Below are 21,581 nucleotides of genomic sequence, written 5' to 3'. Positions count from 1 at the left end.
GAGACACCAGGCACAGAAAAACTGGTTTTGACATTCAGACGAGAATGCAGAATCCCACTCATAGCCAACACAAGAAAAGTCAATACCCTGCTGCCCTGCTGGTGTAGCTGCCAAAGCAGTTATCGCTTTATTACGACCTATGTTGGAATAGCACAAACTATCTCTAGATGTGTGTTATGACAAAGGTGCAGTCAGCAGTTTTGTGGTGGAAAAAATAATAATAACATTTATCTGAAAGACAATAGCTGACAATTGTTCCCGTTTCTGCTGTGTATTTTTATATTGTGTTTGGGGTGCTTTCTTGACATGTAAACAAAAATGGCTAAAACAGACAAAAGTTTCAAAGTGCATAGTATTGGGGAACACTGTTTGTTTTCTGAGTTATACTGTCATTGCAAGTCTCAATACATTCTCCTGTGCAGTTGAAAGGGACAAGAAGGAAATGTCAGAGAGAACCAAATCAAACCTGATGCCTCACCTGCAGTGGGATCTGTGGCAAGCGTGTTATCCAAGGCACTGGTTACCGACTGGAATAAGTTCATCTTCGTAGTGGGCCCTGCAAGTACATGTGTGTTATACAAAGCTGGAATTAGGCTAAATTGTTCAACAACACCAAAGAAAATTACATAGCTTAAAGATTCTTTATATGTGTATGTAGTGGGCTGAGATCGCAAATACAACATAGTTGAGACAAACAATAGTGTTATTTAGTGATGTCCTGGGAAGTAACCACTCTTCCAGAGATCTGACTGACACATTGACATCTTACATCATCGTTTGAGAAGACAAGTGTGCCAACCAAGACCTTCTGCGCATACAATAACAAGCCATGGTTCACAGCCTGACAAAGACAACTTCGTCAGGCGGAGCAGAATGCCTAGAGAAGTGTGGATAGACTCCTGTATACGCAGGCCAGTAACTCACTGACAAAGGAGATCAGAGTGGCGACAATGTGTCTCTGTGTCTCCCCTGTGTTTTAAAGCCTGTGCTGACCAGCTTCACGCAGATCTTCAACCGATCCCTGGAGCTCTGTGAGGTCCCCTCCTGCTTCAAACATTCCACCATCATCCTTGTCCCCAAGAAGCACCCCCATCACAGGACTGAATGACTAAAGGCCTGTCGTCCTGAAGACTGTGGTCAAGAATTATTTTGAACGACTGGTGTTAGCCCACCTGAAGAACATCATAGGACACCTGCTGGACCCTTTGCAGTTTTCCTATCGGGCAAACAGGTGGATGTGGATGTGTAGTCAACATGGGACTGGACTATATCCTGCATCACCTTGACCTCCCAGGGACACATGCAAAAAATTCTGTTTGTGGACTTCAGCCTGGCGTTCAACCCCATCAGTCCAGAAATCCCCTCCTCCAAACTCTGCTAGCTCACTGTATCCCCTCCAGCTGTCAGCGGATCACCAGCATCCTGACAGGCAGGAAACAGCAGGTGAGCTTAGGGGAAGACACCTCTAGTATACCGACAGTCAACACTAGTGATCCCAAGGGATGCGTCCTTTCACAGCTGCTCTTCTCCCTCTACACCAATAACTGCATTTCCAAGGACACAGCTGTTAATCTCTCCAAGTTTGCAGACGACACTACAGTCATCTGATCCATCCAAGATGGCGACGAGTCTGCACATTTTCCAAGACCTGAAGTGGGAGACAAACATCAACTCCATCCTCAAAAAGGCTCAGCAGAGGATGCATCTTCTGCAGCAACTGAGGAAGTGTGGTCTGCCTTAGCAGCAGCTGAGCCAGTGCCACACTAAAGTCATTGAATCGGTCCTGTGGACATCCATTACGGTCTAGTTCAGAGCAGCCACAAAACAGGATGGGAACAGACTCCAGCGAATAGTAAGGAGAGCAGAAAAAAAACAAAAAAAAAAATCATCGGTGCCACCCTGCCCACCCTCCAGGACTTGTACTCTTCAAGAACCAGGAAACAGGCAGGGAAAATGGCAGGTGCTGTATAACCCTGCATACCAATGCTACCAGACACAGGAGCAGTTTCTTTCCTCATGCCATCCGCCTCATAAATAGCAAACCAGTTTCATCTACTATTCCACAGCCAGTGTTGTTTCTTTAGATAGTTATTACACCCTGCTTTACATCTACAAATACTGTATTCTATTCCAATACGTGATGCACATTATTGTTGCTTGCACTACCACACAAACTTGCACTTTATGTATATTGTTAGTCTTTGATATAATCTGTATATTGCTCTTATATTATGCATTGTCTATAAATAATATGTACATTGTCTGTGTTGCTCGAAGATCATCAATGCCCAGAACCAACACCACCTTGTGTGTGTGTTACCATACCTGGCCAATAAATCAGACTTGATTCTGAACTGTGAAACTTTACACTGAGGCCTCAAATGATACAGACAAGATCGTTTCTTTAAAAAATATATAGAATATCACAGACCAGTGCTTACATGAATGCTTCAGATAGGCCAACAATCTTGTCACTTGTCATTCAAAACTCCGCATAATCGCTCCCCTAGTGGAAGTTAATGGAGCAAGGACGAACGCGTGTGAATGTAAACTATGAGTATGAATATCACAACATTCTCGAGTCCCATCTGTCACGACGTCTGTTTTTAAATACAGACAAGTTACACAAGTTTTAACAACGGAGACAAACAGTGCATTTATTTGAAGAAACCTAGAACGACTACTCAAAATCTGACACTAACCTCTTTTCCAAAAGTAAACTTGCTGCAAGTTGCTAGTTAGCTTGCTAGCTAGCTCACTTCAATGTTATTGGCATGAACGCAGACAAGGCGAGTTAGGGACGGGTGGTTTGACCCCAAGGCAGTGATGCTGTGATCGTGTGGCACGCTCGTCACTTACCTGTTTCTATCGGGAAGATAATAATCAAACGAGAAACATGTTAATTGAAGAAAAAGAAAAACAAGGACGTTTAGGTTAACGTTACCATATTGAGTGGGCACCGGGTCAGGCTGAAAGGTGAAATGGGAATTATGTCTCCTCTGTGTTCTTGAACAGGATGTACCGCCTGGGGATAGTTTCACCAGAGTAATACCCAAACAACTGTGCACACCACCATTTACGTTGGAAATAGCACCCTTGGAGCTTGCACTCCTCAACAGAAACCGTGCAGCCGCCATTGCTACAGAATCCAACCAGGAAATCGAAAATGACGTTATATCGACCAAGTGATGAACGCTATTGTGATTGGTTGAAAAGGTGGGTGGCGTTCGAGGGTCATTTTCACACTCCAGAGACCACTGATAGGGCTTCATGTCTGAAGTCGCAGAATCCACAGTGGCACTGTTATTTAGCTGTAACAATGGTGGTTGTTGACAGGAAAACAAGAAAATAGCAGAATAACACATAAAAGAGCACTCTAAGACCATGTTAAAATGAAAGGGGAGGGAGAAAAAGAATAAAATAACCACAAATAAGAATATATATACAGGTTAAGTACAAAAATATATATACAAATTGACTAATATTGTATGCTATATTATGCTTCATATTGTACAGTCCTGGCATGATGGTTGTATGATGGGATAAGTCTACTGTAGAAATTGTTTCGGGACTCTAAAACATCACCAATATTTTGACTAGTGTGAACTTTTGCTTTTGCTTTTGGTTGTTGATGAAGGCCCCCTGCCTAAAGATGACCACATCAGAATTACCGTTACATTGGAATAGTGATTGTGCATGCATGTGATCCCTCTACAGACAGGCAGAACTTTCCCTTCACCTAGTCCATCATACTCACCCACTCTTCCAAATAATAATTCTCCCATGTGTATCTATGGTGATGAAGGTTTGCATGCAGAGATAGATAGATAGATAGATAGATAGATAGATAGATAGATAGATAGATGGATACTTTATTTATCCCGAAATACAGTATGCAAGATGAACCCTCTTTACTTTTACATCAATGTCATAGCTCTTCATAACACCACTGAACTCTTTTCTTTTCGATGAGAAAACACACCTGCCACAACGGCCACTGGCCCACACATCCTCCTTCCATTTAAGGACCCACCTGGTTCACCTGCGGAGGCGCTGCCACATAAAACGCTTCATCCAGTTACTGAAGATCCAGGCATTGACACACGCTACATATATATTTACATTTATTCATCTGGAAAAGAAACTTTTATCTGAACTACCACAATTGAGGTTCAACACAATCAAGGTAAGGGTCCGGTTTTTACCAGGGTTGTTATCATAATGATGACTTCCCAATCATGAAGCTGAAGACTGACAAAACTGACCAAATGTAAATTCAAGCTTCAGTTTCATTTGATTGAAGAATGAAGGAAATGTGTGTATGTGATTGCACAAGAGTTAAGCTGTTTGTTTGTTTTTATTTCAATAGGATGTGTGGTACAGGTTAACTCAGTGTTGCCCATTATCAGAATTAGAATTGTTTTATTCGTCAAATGTGCAATGTACACAGGAATTTGACTTGGTGAAGAACTTGACAGGAAAACTAGAAAATAGCAGAATAACACATAGAAGAGCACTCTAAGACCATGTTAAAATCAGAGGGGAGGGAGAAAAAGAATAAAATAACCACAAATAAGAATATATATACAGGTTAAGTACAAAAATATATATACAAATTAACTAATAATGTATGCTACATTATGCTTCATATTGAACAGTCCTGGCATGATGGTTGTATTTATAATAGTGGTTGTGCCGTCCCATACAGTGTGTGTGTGTGTGTGTGTGTGTGTGTGTGTGTGTGTGTGTGTGTGTGTGTGTGTGTGTGTGTGTGTGTGTGTGTGTGTGTGTGCGTGAAAGTGCATATGTGTGTGTGTGTGTGTGGGGGGGGGTTGTTGTGCATTGGCAAACATGCGAGGTGGGCAGTCGAGGGGGGTGAGGTGGAAGCTAGGAGGGGTTGTTGAGGAGAGTGACAAATTTGTTTCTGGGACGTTTCCAAAACATTCAACATTCATCCATTACTGGAATGTTCTCAAAAAATGCTTGAAACCTAGGGTTATCACCCACTCAATCTTATTATTATTATTATTATTATTATTATTATTATTATTATTATTATTATTAATAATAATTAATTTAATAATAATAATAATAATACATGACATTTATATAGCGCTTTTCACAGTTCTCAAAGACGCTTCAAATAAAGACATAAATAAAATAAAAGATAACAAAAGAAAAGAAAATAATTTAAAAAAAGAATAATAATCGTGCAACTGTATATAATCCATCCATTTTTTCCCATCATCTTCAAATCACTTGTTGTTATTATAGAGTTTCATCCTGTTTTTGTCTATTTGCATTTTGCATTTGGAGCTGCTTCCCATGTATGTCTGCTGTACATGTGTTTATGTGCCCTGTGTTCCTAGTCTGAAATACTTTTTATTGATGTTCAATTTTTTTACTTGTTTTATTAAGATGCCATCTACGGGTTGTCAGTAATAAGAATGTATTCATAATGTCCTTGTCGTGGGGCGCATCATCTTGTCATCCACCAGAATACCTGGCATGGTAACAGACCTTTAAAAATGCAAAATAATTCACACAAATGACATCCCAGGTTTCATGGAAAGAGGCCATTTAAAAGGTGAAGAACAGATACAGCATAGCTGCACATAAAAAGTTGCTTGGCAACTGTGTCTGTCTGTGACATAACAAAGCCATTATGACACTAATGATCAGCTGTGTCCCCTAGAATTTTCAAGTAGCCCTTAAAAGTACCTTCAAAATAAGGTACATGCATGCGTGAATGCATATTAAATTGAAATTTAAATTATCCTAACAATGGGTATTGTCTTCATTAATCTGATTTCACATTACCTTGACTAGCCTAGTGCATAGAGGTAGTGACTGCGTTTTGTTTGTGTACGTTTCCATGGTAGCGGTAGGGTGCGTACCATTTACCTAAGTAACTTTAATTGAGGGACAGCTGAGCATGTTTTCACTGGCAAGTGTTGGCGATTAAATTAAAAGCTTTCTAAATCGTAAATTAATTATTATCTGCACAGACATCCATGCAAAACACATTCATCTGCTGTCACCTTTAATGAAAAAAAATCCCTTTTGGGAGAATTAATGGTACCGCCAGAGGAGAACGTAGGCGCGCGTCGAGTTCATTTCGCCACTGAGCCAGCATGAAGATGGGAGGAACCATGTTGACATGAACGGAGCCGGTTGTCGCTAGGTTGAAGGAAGCAAGAAACATGGATAAAAACGCCATGGTCAAAGTTGGGGCCGTGGCCAGCGCCAGTATGTGTGCTCTGTTTGGTGGTGTTGTTTTGGCGCAATACATTGTTACCAGGAAGAACCGAGCTGGGAAGAAAACAAAGATAATCGAAATGGTGGGTTCAATCATGTTCATTTCTCTCACGTTACTAGTGCGCAGCCGCGGACTTTTGTAAAAATAGCAGCGTTTAGAGGTCACGCTCAGGAAGATTCATGTGTAGTGGTCACTTCTGTGAAATGACAACACAATCGTGGTGTCGAGTGAGAATGCTTGTGCTTCGTCTCGTCTGTAGAAAGATCGACGGGTTTGTCCCAACTGGAACGTTTAGTGTCACGAGCCTTCTAACTACCTCCAGACAGTCCTCAGTTATGCAAGATATGCGACCCCCCTTTAATGTTGGCGGAGGCCAGTGTCGACCTAACCCAACAAGTTATACTGTAGACTAGTGTCGCCCAAATCGTTGTTTACCTTAACAGACACGTCTATGGATTTAGCCATAATCACGTTTACACATGTCTGTATTGTCATTTGAAGCCAGCGGAACTGTCAGAAAGCTAGTGGTTGGGTATTTGTTTCTATAACGTTAAGACAGTTAAGTTACGTAAAAGGTTGTTTCAAGCCTTGGTTGTCTGAGCCATGACACGGCCTAACAAAAATAAAAACTAACCTTAATGTTTAAAAGAACTAGAGGGTTATCGCCACAGTTACCCACTTCTTTCTCAACTTTACATCAGCAGTGCCTGTTCGGTCATTGTGTCTTGTCGGCAAACCGTTCATGCGAACGGCTCGGGCTGCTAGGGCCCCCAGTTATCACTCCTTGCGTCACTCGACGTCATCACTTATAACACATGACCAAGCAGGCATTGTTGGATAGTCAGCGTAGACAAAGACCTGAAGCAGGTATAGATAGTCATGATTCGGATGCCTGCTGACATCACATCACAATACGACAATTTAGAAAGGTAAATTAACCGATCAACATAGCCTTGTTTTAAGTTCTCCAATATGTTTAGTTGTGCAAAGTTTTAAACAAGGAAGATAAATTAATATTGTGATGGCTTAATTCTCGTGATGCTGTAAAGTGATTAAGGAATATTAATGGCGATACGAAAATGCATCCGTTACCTATGTGACTACTAAACCTGAACCGCTAGATGGCAGTCACATACCCAAGTTTGATAGTCGTCTAACCACTGTCTTTTATTCAAAATGTATTGCCATTGCCAAATACCATAGCTCTATTCGAAAAAGTAACTCTGTAATATGTTTTACTTATGAGATCTGTTTGTTTGCACTAACCAAGTTTGTACAAGCCATAGGCATCCATGTTAGATATTTTGTGAAGATGGTACACCCTATTGAGTGGAACTAATTACTCTATACCTAGAAACACTTTAAATATCTTTTTGACAGCAATAACTCCTACACCTTAAAGGGAAATTAGTTAGCCTCATTTGCCATCTGGTTTACACTGGTTTGGGATAAGAGGTGTTTGCTTGTCACATGTGTAAGGATATGTATTTACCAAAAACTGTTCTTGGTAGAAAATAGGCCCTCAGGTCTTGGGCATAAATTGAAGGAGCCTCTACTCCCTGTGCAAGATGGCTACCATGTAGACCCTGGAAAGAGGCTGAAGAGCTTACTTGGTCATGTCTAATTATTATTATTCACTCTTCTCAGTATTAAATGCGCCAAAGGCACAGACACAAAAGGCAACTTAACTTCCCAGTGTCACATGCTGGATGTGTTTGTCTTTGTAGCTACTCAGCTGCCCTGGTACATTTGCCGTACCAGCTGGTTGGTTGGGTTGAACACTTGGGTTGAATCCTCACTTGACCTTGTTTGAGTAGCAGCGATGACATTTCTACTCCCTGCGCAGGGTTGACAGCTCAAGCCTTTTGCCCAACACCTCCGGATTAGAGAGGAATGGTTCTGTTGAAATCGGAAATTACTTTAGAGGCCTGTCTGTTTTCTGTAAATGTAGGCAATGGCCTTGTGCTGCAGGGTCTCCCTTGCAGTTGTTGCTAATGTGCGTACATTTGCACACATTTAATGAGTTTTGCTCAGTTTCAGTGGTCTGTTACAGTAAGTGTAAAGGCACTTAGGGCAACTGCAAGGGATTAGACAGCACGTTTGTGTTATGCAAGTGTTAAAAGTATTGCAGCTGTAGTGCAGTGTAGTGTAGTGTAATGTCACAAACCCTGCAACCATGTAAGCAAAACAGCCCTGTTATCGATGTCTGTGCATGTGTTCTGGGAACTGCCCAGGGAAAAATAGAAAAATAAAACAATCTGCCACTTTTTATTCATGTCTTTAGCAGCCTAATCTTTTGTTACAAGAGCTTATAGATTGTAAGGGTCTTGTCTTGCTGGAGTATTGCTGATTCTTGGCTTGATTTCTTTCTGGAGTGATGGTAATTTTTACTACCACAGACTTAGACACTCAGTCAGGAAATGGTGGGCAATAAGGAAACAAGGCTTTATTGTTGCATCTGCAGATGGAGAGAGTAGTAGTAGATGGAGAGGCTTCACTAACAGATTCACCAGCGTCTCTCACTATGTCAGTAAAGTCTGAGCTTAAAGGGAAATGTCAGGATTTTCCAACCTGGGCCCTATTTTTTTTTTTACCAGGTTGAAAATGAGAGGGTGTCAATCATTGTGCCCAGTCACACAGGAACAAAGGGTGAAATGCCACTCTATTCTGGGCAGTTTAGATCATCAGGAACAGAAGTGTCTTCACAGAGAATGCAGAGGAATAACACTGACCGTGGTTACATGGATTCGAATAACTGCCTTAGTCGGACTGAAATCGCATTATCCGTTTCATGTAAGCACCTTAGTCGGATCGTAGTCGGACCGCACATAGTCGGACTAACACCCCTGGATAACTCGATCCGATCCAGTTGATAGTTCGACTATTGCGGCATGTAACGGTGAATTGGATAAGGAACTGGACTTTGCGTCTTTGCGCATGCTTGAGATCCCGCCGCCATCCTCCCTCCCTCCCTGCCAGGTCGTGACCCGGAAGACGAAAGAGACGATACGTTGTCTCAGCTGTTCATACTAATGACACGTTTATTTATGAATATCCTGCAGACTGTCTCACAAGCTTATTCTTGTTGACTATGAACAAACATAACAGAAGAGGTCCGAAGATATGAGTACCTTTACAACCCCTCCTTAAAAACGTATAAGGACGTTCAAATTACGATACTTATGTGGTGCCAGTGTTGACAAAAACGTTGACTGCGACTGTTTGGACAGAGCGCGCTAATTCACCGAACAAATACTTTCATATTAATTTCCCACCACTTGTTAGTCATGTCATCCATTCATATCGATGTGAATCAATCAATACTAATACATCTTTAACTGTGATGTGTTTTTTTTTCATTTCACAACGTATTTAGGCTACTGTATAATCAACGATAGCAGGTGCCCGCTTGTAAACAGTCCACATTTTATTTGCTTAAAACACACAGCAGTACTGTCAAATCAGAAAGCAAATCAGCTGTTAAAGGGCTGTTACCTGACCAAATACCTTTCAAACTCGGTGATAGTATTCACAACTAATTTGTTCTTCATTCTATCAAATATGATGAAGTGTGGTCCGCGACGGCCACAAGTAAATTATTGCGACATTTCTAACATACAACTCAGAACGAAGAGAACACAGCCAGTAGTAGCCTAATCTAATAAAGAGTTGTCTAATCTATTAACAATGTCATGGATTGGTGGCTTAAGACAGGAACTATGAAAAGAAAATTAAATGAGAAAGCCTCAAACATAGACAAGGAGAAAGTGATTCAGCCTCATAGGGCATTATCTCGTCGCGGAGTTGCATTCAAAACACTGTGTTTTTCTCCCGCTGAGACAGCAAGATGATAACTAGGCTATATTCTGTGTTGTGTGACGTTGGATAATGACAGCTTTTAATTATGAAAAGTTGACTACTAGGATGGCTGTATTAATGCCAGTGGGCTAGCCTACTGTTGGTAGTGAAATACTGCGGTCAGTATGCGCATCGTTGTGTTTTGTGATGTCTGTCTGAGTGTGTGATGGGAGTATGAGGCTGTGAGCGAACTAGTTTGTAACATAACCAAGTCACGCATGGAGCAGGGTTCCAGATGCTTTGCCTTGCGCATTGTCATATCTATAACTAGCCTACTGGTACGTACAAAAGGAGAGCCCGCGAAAATCATGTGTGCGCTAACAATTGTCTGGCGCCAGGTCTTGGGTAGGAGGCATGTTGTTCCGGGGATATTTAGTTAAATGGTCCGCGAATTTTTATTGGCTAAGTGGTCCTTGGTCTGAAAAAGTTTGAGAAACACTGCTTTATAGACAATAACGATCATACACTCCCATTGCACTCAAACAACCACACTCAAACGAGGAGATATTGTATCAATTAGCCTATTAAGTACTGTATTTATTGATTGCAAAGAGTTCAACGTTACAGCAACATAACTTTGCTCCGGTCGCTAAATCTGATATATCCGTGTGCATCATCGCTCTCCCTCTCTCTCTCTGCCACACCCACCCTGTAACCCACCCTGTAACCCTGTTCACCCTTGTGAAATCAGCTGTCACTCGACTATTACCTGACCAATACCTGTCAAACTCGGTCATAGAAAAATATCATGAATGCATATTTATTACGATGGGGAAACTATAAAATCGGAGTACGGACAACTAATGCCCAGCGTTGACGATGCAGATATAGAGCTGGAAACAGCTAAATGAGCTACAGCCCAAATGCAGTGAGCTTTATCAAGCCCTGGAAAGTTCGGCACATTTGCCCGTTTCCACAGCGTCTGCTGAGCGGTCATTCAGTACAATGGGGCGTCTTAAGACATATCTTACGAAGTACGATGACTGACAAAAGACTGACTGGACTTGCTCTTATGAATATTCACACAGATTTGGAATTCGACAGCGAAGAAGTACTTAAACAATTTGATGCAACTTGCAGAAGGGCAATGCGTTTTGGCTGTAACCCATTATTTGCGCGCGTGTGTGTGTGTGAATGTGCATACGTTTCTCTCGCCTTTTATCTTTCACCTTTGAATAATGTAACTTATAAACACATCGGCCTGGCAGAAACAAACAAACAAACAAACAAACAACCCAAGAGGCAACACGCATTTCTGGACCGATGAACAGACGCAATTCATGCTCAATCAACTGTTGTTGTTATTGGTAGTGGTGAAGAGGTCAAGCGGAAAGGGCTGTATCACCACTAGTTGTAATAAAAACAGCGCCACCTATCGTATCGGATATGACATGCTTTCGGCCAATGATTCGATTTATTCACTGCCATGTACATTGGGATAATAGCACCTACCCTCGAAAGAAAGCATAGTCCGACTAAGCAAAGATTCGAATTATACCATCATGTAAACACACTGAGTCACACCAGCCCTCGGAGGCAGACACAAGGACACTAAACAGACACTAAGTGGGATGGTCAGACACCAAGTTGGAGGATGCGTTCATACCAGCTTTATCACAGAGCTCACACATGTAGTAAATTAAGACCTGTTAGAACTAGAAGGGCACTCAGAGAGCGCAGATCTCCGCCAAGGCCAAATTCCTTATCTCGCAATGTTAAAGAACGTGTCAAAGAATTCCTGGAGCCACTCCAAAACATAATGGGTTCCTCCTTGGCCCATGCTACACCCCTCCAACCAGTTTCACGAACATAGGCCTGGTAGTTTTTGCGTAATTGTGCTGACCGACAAACAGCACTGAAGACATAACCTCCTTAGTGGAGTTAATCATCCCCCCCCCCCTCTTTTTCCGGCCCGTTTTTTTCCCAGCTTGTTACGGGAATGTATAGATTGCGTTCTGCTTGGGTGAGAGTGTTGTTTTGTTGGAGTATTGCTGATTTTTGGCTGGGTCTCCTCTGCACACATCAGCATTGCTCACACAAGAAACTCAGGGGAGGAATGTGCTTGGACGGGTGCTCATGTCCCAGCATGCTTTGCGTGCCATCCTGCATCCCACCCTGACGCAGCACACCCGTGGAAGCCATGCCGTTGACCTACTTCTCCCGAGAGTGGGAAAACAAAAAAATGAACATAGGTTACATTATGTGTTTTTTCAAGTATGTGCAGAATGCTACTGACCCAAGCGCCCTCAGCGCAGAGAAAGACCCAGGGATTTATTGTAAGAATGTGCACAGAGCATATGGTGACCTTTTGACCTCTTACATTCCATAGTCATGCCTATACTCTGTGCCTACACAGCAGTGTGTGGTGCTGGTCAGTGTGTTTTGTAATCTGTGTGGTCAGCGTTTGCATGTGCATCAATAGCTGTAGGAGAGGGAGCGAGGGGACCAAACATGATCCATCAGTGGCTTCTCTAGGGGTTGAAGGTGAAGGGTTAGAGGTGAATGGTGCTGTTTTTCATCTCCACAGGCTGTGTCCATCACCTTTCCTTCAATTACCTTGTTCTATTCCTTTCTCAAAAGAAAATTATTCATATGTGTGTGAGAGAGAGGGAGGGAGGGAGAGAGGGAAAGAGAAAGAGCGAGAGACAAGATTTATTGCCCATGCCTTCATGGTTTCCTTGTAGGTGTGTATGTTGGTGTGCTGTACAGTATGCCTGTAAAGGAACGTGTGTGTGTGTGCGTGTGCGTGTGTGTGTGTGTGTAAGTTTCTGTTTGTCTGAGGCCCCTTAGAAGGGGTGGGGGCCATGAAGCTAATCTATTTTGGGTGACGCCCCCTGTGAGCCTGGGCTATATAAGCCTGAGCATGACAAACACATTTTTCTTCCCTCTTATTTTTTGAGCAACGTCCTGAAGACTCAAAGGAGAGGTAAGGCCATAACTTTGGGCTGCAGACATAGGGAGTCACTCATTTCATGACCGTGTTTTGGCATGGTTTGTTGGTTTGCTACTAAATATGTGATGAGATTAGGTTATATTCTATGTTACTACATAGCTTATAATACTTCCAAGACATCAAGTTTATCGCAACTTTTACTTTTTAGCTTTGGACTGACATTATGGGCTGAGTATTTATCATGGTGTTTCAAAGTGTGAGTGTGTTATTGTGTGTCTGTGTGTTAACGTGTATGGATCAAAAGCAGTTATGCAACTTAAAGATGCGTTACATAAAAGGAGGGTGAGGCAGCTACAACCGTAGAGGGGGAAGTGGGTCAACTCAGGGAGACCCTTCGAGGTCTTAGTCTCATCTCATTCCACCCATCTCAGGGTTAGATCTGGGATCATACAGGAATTGTATTGACTGTTTTATGATGTCTGTTGGCCTTTTGTATGTAGGGGCAGCCGTACGTTTGTGATTGTAAATTTCAGCCAGACATGTTTTGGCTCTGGGAAATAGAAACCATGACAGCTGTGGATTTCTGCGAAACACCCATGCATGTTCTGTTTATCTGGTACTTCATTACCGCTCCCCCACCACCGCCACCCAATATATCACAAACACACAAACATACACCCACACACACAGACTCTGTGTCAAGATTGTGCTTTCATTAGCAGCCTTGAAAAAACACCTGATCTGCTTACGCGGTGGTATGTCAGGGATGGGGGGGAGATAGGGGTATTTTTAAGTCTGGTCTCTGTGGTCATAGAGCAGGGATGCCCCTTCTTATCAGTTATGGGTTCTGTCAAAATGTTGCTACAGTTGGCAACTTGAGCACAAGCTTCCTCTTTCACTCACCCTCTGAAAAAGAGGTTTCTCAATAGCAACCAACTGTAATGCAGGGTTTCTGTTAGTTGGTAATTACCAGTTTTTGCCTGGTAAAAGTTATTTAAAAAAACGATAAATAAAAAAGTCAAAATGTCTGGTAATAATGCTCATACAAAACATAGAACGTATCCTCAAAGAGGACATTTGTGTTGGAACTATATCCTGTTATTATTACATTTTTGTTGATTAACAAAATCTGACTGTTTCTCACTCCCAGTAGACAGCGTGGGGAGAAGTGTCATTCTACGTGCCGCTTCAGTTTGAGCTCTGCCCTGCAAAGCCTTCACCACGTCCATAGTAGTGCCGATGAATAGATACTCTCATTTTGATTGTCAGACACATCATGGTTATTAGCCAATCAATTTATTGGAAACCTTGGTGGCTCTCTGGGATTGTTTGATAGCCTATAACATAACGGTAAATGCCAGCAACCTTAAGAAGGGTAAGTAGGCTTACTCACTTCACTGGGGCAGTTCTGTTTGCCCAAACCATGTTTTGTTGAAGTAAATGATTTATAGGATTTAAAAGTAAACAGTGCATTTCTGTAGTCATTTTTGTCTGAGAAAACGTAAAAAGTGTGACAGTTTTTGATTGCCATAGAATGGAATAAAGTGCTGTCAAGCACGATCATGCTGCAGAGTTTCAGTTGTAGCCTATACTATGGCAGACGGGATTTGGATATTCTCTATTCATGTTGCGTTTAGCTGAACACCCTACATCCAAATGCCCACCCAAGGATGACATCCTGGTAAAAGTCAAACTGATTTGAGGATGCTGATATTCTTCTGTCACGCTTGGTGTACATTATATAGGCTACATTAAATGTACATATCTAACATAGATTGTTATTGAAACATGCACCAGTTTTGAATTTGCCCAATAAAATTCTTTCCAGGCAATGAGCCATGAGAAAAAACTCCTAGTTGAAACCCGGCTGTAATGTTCAACAGAAGAGTTGAGAGTTTTCTGATGTGTCCGCATGCCACACCTTTATGTATTGTACAGATAGAGAGCCCACTTGTTCTAGTGTTATCGTATGAGTTAGCCTTGATCAAACATTGTCATGTACACGCTTAAAGAGACAAAGACATCCTCAAATCAATCTTAGGAAGTTAAAGCAGATAACTACATTATTTAGTTTGTATTTAGTGGTGCAAGAAAATATTGATAGACTTGAGTATCGCAATATTATGTAATATAGGCAAATTTTAATTCCTTTGCACAGATTGCACAGAAAGTAGTGCTATGATGTTGGATGTTACAGGGACTGTGGTCAATGCAAATGCAGATCCCAACTTTTTTTTACTTTGATTTTATGCATTTCGTTTTGTGTTCTTTATACTATGACAGCTTTCCTAGAATTAGCAGTATTGCAATATTCCGCAATACACAGCCCTATTTGCATTTAAATAGTTTTGCATGTTTTGTTTACAAAATTTTAGCATCTGTGCTCCAAACTAAGTAGAGCATGTATCCTAAATGTACTGAATCCTCCGGGCTCGTGCATACGGCTGAATCACAGCTGGGGGATACAGTGGCTTGCAAAAGTTTGGGCACAAATTCAATTGGGAAAAATTCATGTTACTGTGAATAGCTAAGTGAGTAGAAGATGAACTGATCTCCAAAAGGCACAAAGTTGAAGATGAAACATTGTTTTTATCATTTTAGGCACGATTGTTTGTTTTATTTTTGTTTTGTTCAATTTTAGAGTGAAAAAAAGGGAAAGGAGCACTATGCAAAAGTTTGGCCACCCCGAGCGATTTGAGCTCTCAGATAACTTTACCAATGTCTTAATTAGCTTGATAGGGCTGTGGCTTGTTCAGCGTTGGAAAGACCAGCTGATGCAAATCTCAAAGCTTTATAAAGACTCTTGACTCCTCAAACCAGTTTCTATCATCCCATGTCGCAATGTTTTTTTAAATGCAGATGCAGAATTACTGAAAAGATACTGTCTCAATCGCGAGGGGAATAATTATGGAGTCCACTCAGTGCCGAAATGGAATTAAATTTTCTATATTTTGCTCAAATAAACTTGTGCCTATCTACACAAATGTGTCATCATACAGTGGCATTTAGCATTTTGTGAAAAGACTGTCTGTGGGCAGCGCATTCCATGATTATTTAATTTGTGGCCTGTGTCAAATATTTACATATTTATTAGACTATAGTAGACTATGAAGCAACTGCCGCTCACCGGCACAAACCTGTTACTCCTCAACCAATCAAGGTCATTGCAAGCAAACTTGTGCATGACATTTGACAGCCGCCATAGCAACAGTCTTTCTCTTAGCTTAGGAGTTCTCACTTTCCCTTAGTAAAAGTTGATCTACGCTGCTTTGTAAATAAGATTTATGAGAAAACGTTAAGTTAGAAACTTTTAGTGCGGACTACTCGTAGTGGTAGGATAAAATGCTTTGTGAATACAGGCCCAGGTCATCTCTTACTCGCCTAGCTATTCACAGTAACAGAACTTTTGACCAGGGGTGCCCAAACTTTTGCATGCCACTGCATCCTTTACCAGCCCCAGTCTCACCGGCGTCATAATGCTGAATTCTAGAAGGAGAACAGTACTCTACCTCTGTGGAGCTGCAGTCATGCTGCTGCTCTTTTGAAGTTCTGGAGAGTCAGACTACTGTCTTCAGGGGAAAGAGCAGCGGTTGACAGTGACACTGCCACTGCCACTTTTCCACTTATAGCCTCTCTCTAGCCTCTGGGGGGGGGGGGGCTTGTATGGATCCCTGTTACGTAAGATGACAGCTGTTGCTAGTCTTCAGCTTCAGAAATAAGTTTGGGGATGTGTGTGTGTGTGTGTGTGTGTGTGTATGTGTGTGTATAAGGGACTCAGCTGGCAAGTTGTGGAGGTCAAATGGCTTGTGTTTTGCCTTCCTTTCTCCAAGTCATCTCCTGTCAATATTCAGTGCCGCTCACTATATTAAATAAACATCAAAGCTTTAACAAGGTCTCAAAAAAAAAAGAATCGGAAGGGGTGGGGCACAAAATGGGGTTTCCATAGACTGTTAGCATAGCATTAATATGATTTAATTAGTCAGACGTTATGAGTCATTTTTATATCACTTGCTGACATTATTTTAGCTGTGGAGGGGCCATTTCTAAATCTACCTCTTTCTCTCTCCTTCTCTCAGATGCCGGAGTTTGAGAAGAGCACGGTCCACATAAAGAACCCGGAGCGGGTTGAGCAGGTTATTTGCGACTTGATCAAAGGTGGTGCCCCCAAGCTGCAGGTATGGATGGGTATCTCACACACTCTTGCTTGCCAATGGATATTTATATATTACCCAGACGTTTGCCATATAAAGCTATAAATACTGGCGCATCATATGGAAGCTTTGGATATTCTTAAAAGCTACTTTTGTGACTGTGGTATTTGTGGTATTGTAGGACCAATCACTGGCAGCTGTTGGTCACAACATCAGAGTTTTACCAAAGTATTGGCTGTATATGTGAAATATAGTGCATATAGGACTATAATGTTTTGGTGTCAACTGATACTCTGGGTATGGCTGTCTTTTTCCAGCTTGCTAAAAATGTTTCGATATTTTCTGTCTTTTCCAGGTCATCACAGATTTTGACATGACGTTAAGTAAATTTGCAGTCAATGGAAAACGCTGCCCAACATGTCATAGTAAGTAAACCTACCCCAAGGTTTGGTTTGGTGTAGCAGTATTTTTTGTCATCATTGTGGCATTTCTGCTGAAAAATGTGATCCATTGAATAATTATATATTTCTCATAAAATTGCTCTTTCTTTGTTGTCATAGATATTATCGATAACTGCAGTCTTGTCACAGAGGATTGCCGTAAAAAGGTTTGCATCAGATTGAAAATGTTCATGAACTACAGATAGAAAATCGTGTTTTACAGAGTTCCATGTTGTTAATCATAAACTGGACATAAAAAATGACAAAAAAACACTAACAACATCATCACTTATGACCTATTTGTTTATGTTTATTTGTTCCTAGTTGCTGGAGCTGAAAAACACCTACTATCCTATTGAGATAGACCCCCACCTCACCACTGAGGAGAAGTACCCGTTCATGGTCGAATGGTGAGGTTACACAGACAATTTGCACAGTGCTTACATACACTTACTCTATGAACTTACTCATAGATCAATTCATAGATCTGTACACACACACACACACACACACACACACACACAAATGTACACATTTTTCACATAAACAAGGACACACACATACCTACTCTTTTTGTCTGTCTTGTTATAGATGTAGACGCACAAACACACACACTCGCAGACATCTGTACTGTTTCGCCCTCATTCCATCTCTACCCTCTCACACACCTGAACATACATGCTTGCATAAGAACACTGTTGTGTGACTGCCTGTGTTGTTGCTGTGCTTGCAGGTATTTTAAATCCCACACGTTGCTAGTGGATCAGAGGCTTCAGAAGGACAAACTTCCAGAGGTCGTAAAGCAGTCTGACGCGTCTCTGAGGTAAGATCTCGCGCAGAGATGAAATCCTGAAAGGAAATACATACTTGTCAAATCTTACGAATTGTCCGTAAATTCAAACACACACAAATATAGATCCAACCGCATGTTTGTTTCCTGTGAAGTCTCGCACAATATCACGCGCAGAAGATTTATGGATTTTACGGATTTTTCCAGGGGGGTTATACATGTATGGAAAGACTCAACAGTACTCATGGCAGACATAGTTAGGAAAGCCCTGGACCGAGACAAAACAAATACTAATAATATTTATAATCTATTGTCCGGTATCTATGTTATTTTAGATTTGCTGAATAAGTAAATATGAATATGACGTTTATTGGTGGGTTGACACAGGCTTAAAGGGCGCAGTCTGGGATTCTAATCCAGTAGACTTTTTGTGAAATTCAGTGACTTGTTCATCACAGTCTTCTAGCTGTCCATTCAGTGTGTGTGCTCAAAAAAACTTAAATGTCCTGGCTCTGTAAATAGGAAAGAAAGAAAGCTCGGAACGACCCATACACTTTTCCAGCCAATCAACACGTTGGTTCAGGAGCATGAAAGGGCGGGGTGTAATTTGATTGGCTGTCAAGATCAAATATCAACCTTTTCCAGAATCACGCACAGTGCCTTTAACCAGCCTCCTGTTCATCCATGCAGGGAGGGCTATGAGCAGTTCTTTGACCGGCTCCTTCAGCACAACGTGCCCGTGTTCATCTTCTCCGCTGGCCTGGGCGACGTGTTGGAGGAGATCATTCGCCAGGCAGGGGTCTACCATGCCAACGTCAAAGTGGTCTCCAACTTCATGGATTTTGATGAGAATGTAAGGGGAATAATAGGGCTGTGTATTGGCAAGAATCTGATGGGCACACTCAAAACACAACGTGAACCACTGTCTGCCACTAATCTTTGCATGTAAACTATAAACCAATAATCTGTGTTGTTGGGAATCCAAATACCTGTATTTTCTTACAGCCCTAGAGAATAACATTGAAGATGATGGAAGTTATACTAGGTGTTTCCACAATTAGAACATACAGGGAATAACATTTAAAAGTAAATTAATACCCTGTTTAAACCATAGAAATTAAAATATTAAGGACTAGTGTCCACTGGTTCTAGTATCAATGGATGACTTTGGGACGACTTTGACTGTCCATCCGATGATTTTTCAGCAATGACTTACACACAGCAGTACCATAATATTAAGGGTGTTCAGCTTGTGTTCAACCTATACTGTTGTATGTCGATGCTTCTAACTACTGCTGCCTTTAACAATGCTGCTGAGGCTTAGCCTGAGTCCATACATTGTGATCATTCTCTCTCAGATTGTCCACTTAGGAATTCCTCAAGCTTACATTTTTACATTATTGGTTACAGCCGGTTGTGTCTCCGCGCGTTTGTTTCTCTCTGTATCCTGTGTTCCTTTGCCCAATGCTTAAACACTCAAATGAATATGTGTGACAGGGGGTCATTAAGGGCTTCAAAGGAGAGCTCATCCACGTGTACAACAAACACGACGGAGCGCTCCGAAACACGGAGTACTTCAAGCAGCAGAAGGACAACTGCAACATCATTCTGATGGGTGACTCCCTTGGTGACCTGAACATGGCCGATGGTGTGCCCAGTGTGGAGAATATCCTCAAGATCGGTTTCCTCAATGACAAGGTAACCTCACAACTAATCAGTCAGAATCACTTCACCATACATTGATAGCTTTGTGGCTATTTCTTTCTATATATTTATGTGACGGAATTCATAAATAGGTTTAATTTGCAAACATGAAAGTGTTAAGCAATGTTTGCTCAATTTGTGTAAACATCGTTTACGTGCGTGCGTGCGTGCGTGTGTGCGTGCTCAGATTACCCTCTCATTGCCTTGCAGGTCGAGGATCGGTTGGAGAAGTACATGGACTCTTACGATATTGTCCTGGTGAAGGACGAGACTCTAGAAGTGCCCAATTCCATCCTCCAGAGGATCCTGTAAACAGTCAACCATGCGCCCAGGTCTTCAGTCAAGGTGTTTTGGTTTTTTTGTAACCCTTCATCAGTCAGATCTTTTGGAGACTTTGGCGCATTTACGGACCCATGGGGCACCATCTATCTGGCCTGTGGGAAGCCATCAAACACCCCCCTCCACCTGTTCAAGAGTCCGCTGTTCTTAAGTCATCAAACACCCCCCTCCACCTGTTCAAGAGTCCTCTGTTTTTCATTGTTTTTCACCCTGTTCCCTTTCTTTCTTTTTAAAGACAACTTTGCTCCTCCCAAATGAACTGTTTTTTTTATTTAAAACGTTCAATATCCATGGCTTGCTAGTCTGTGTGTCTGTTTGGTGGTAATTACTGGACTGAATAGCACAGTTAATGCACACAACACTATACAGACAGCCAAACTAAACCAAAATACATGTCTGTGAATCGACTTTGTTCAGTTTGCACATCGTTATTGCTATTGCTACCATCATTGGTTTTATTTTTATATTGTAATGTTATTATGGCAGTAGAACATATGCAGTAAATGAAGGGTTGTTTAAGGTATATAGAAATATTAAAGACCGTGCCCTGCATGTGTTTAACCGCTAGAATCTTCCAATGTAGGAGGAGAGAAGAAATGAGTGCATTCAAACCAGTGGTCGAGGGCACCTTCACATGCTTGCCGACCGACGTTCTCACATGGGTGATAAGTTAACCTCCTGTGAGGTATGACATGCCCTCCTGTATACGTTGTGTGATACTATTTCACGCATTCCCTCATATGTATGGGGAAATCGTAAAATGAAGACAAAGGCAATATGATGGCAATATTAGTCATCCAGAAATCATGCTCAAGAGATTCATATCTTTGCTTTTGCTGTTCTTTCACTACATGCGTTTTGTCTGTGTATGTCTACTTAGAATGCGCACTACCTCCAAAATGTTCACCTTTGGGTGGAACTGTGTCTCTTTTTTTGATTTGCACTTTGCACTTATTGTAAAGTCCTGTTTGGAGCCAGCATTTTAGTGTATGCTGCTACCATCTGCATGTTGCCTTTCTTTAAATGCATATCATGTGAGGAGGTTAAATTGTCAATAAAAATATAGGAAACACTGACTGCCAGGGCTGTTTTTAGAAAGTTTTGAAAACGAGTTGCTTAACAAAAACTCGCGGTAAGATCGGAAGTG

The 21,581-nt window shown here is 41.6% G+C and overlaps 2 protein-coding genes across 3 annotated transcripts in view; one reads left to right on the top strand and one right to left on the bottom strand.

Moving 5' to 3' along the window:
* Nucleotides 1-3,173, bottom strand: part of bckdhb (branched chain keto acid dehydrogenase E1 subunit beta) — a 60,095-nt gene extending 56,922 nt beyond the window's left edge. For both annotated transcript variants that reach the window (XM_031575952.2, XM_012824593.2), the window contains exons 1-2: nucleotides 2,945-3,173; nucleotides 479-556 (exon numbers count right to left, since the gene is read on the bottom strand). In XM_031575952.2, coding sequence (XP_031431812.1) covers nucleotides 479-556; nucleotides 2,945-3,137 — 271 coding nt within the window. In that variant the 5' untranslated portion in view covers nucleotides 3,138-3,173. The remainder of the gene's footprint in view (nucleotides 1-478; nucleotides 557-2,944) is intronic.
* A 2,929-nt stretch (nucleotides 3,174-6,102) lies between these two features.
* nt5c3a (5'-nucleotidase, cytosolic IIIA) lies at nucleotides 6,103-21,510 on the top strand. Its single transcript, XM_012824588.3, has 9 exons — nucleotides 6,103-6,341; nucleotides 17,087-17,185; nucleotides 17,517-17,586; nucleotides 17,722-17,768; nucleotides 17,926-18,011; nucleotides 18,335-18,424; nucleotides 19,082-19,244; nucleotides 19,889-20,089; nucleotides 20,306-21,510. Exons 1-9 carry the CDS (start codon nucleotides 6,204-6,206, stop codon nucleotides 20,405-20,407), a joined length of 996 nt encoding a protein of 331 aa, XP_012680042.2. The 5' UTR covers nucleotides 6,103-6,203; the 3' UTR covers nucleotides 20,408-21,510.
* Nucleotides 21,511-21,581: the final 71 nt, after the last annotated feature.

The sequence above is a fragment of the Clupea harengus genome, chromosome 11 (genome assembly GCF_900700415.2).
Source record: "Clupea harengus chromosome 11, Ch_v2.0.2, whole genome shotgun sequence".
NCBI lineage: Eukaryota > Metazoa > Chordata > Actinopteri > Clupeiformes > Clupeidae > Clupea > Clupea harengus.
This window is presented reverse-complemented; position numbering and strand designations above follow the sequence as displayed.

Excerpts from the sequence above, each read along its gene's own strand:
- nt5c3a (XM_012824588.3), top strand. The coding sequence starts at position 6,204 with ATGGATAAAAACGCCATGGTCAAAGTTGGGGCCGTGGCCAGCGCCAGT. Across the intron at positions 17,769-17,925 it reads CAGAGGATTGCCGTAAAAAG|TTGCTGGAGCTGAAAAACAC; the intron begins GTTTGCATCAGA and ends ATTTGTTCCTAG. Across the intron at positions 18,012-18,334 it reads TACCCGTTCATGGTCGAATG|GTATTTTAAATCCCACACGT; the intron begins GTGAGGTTACAC and ends CTGTGCTTGCAG.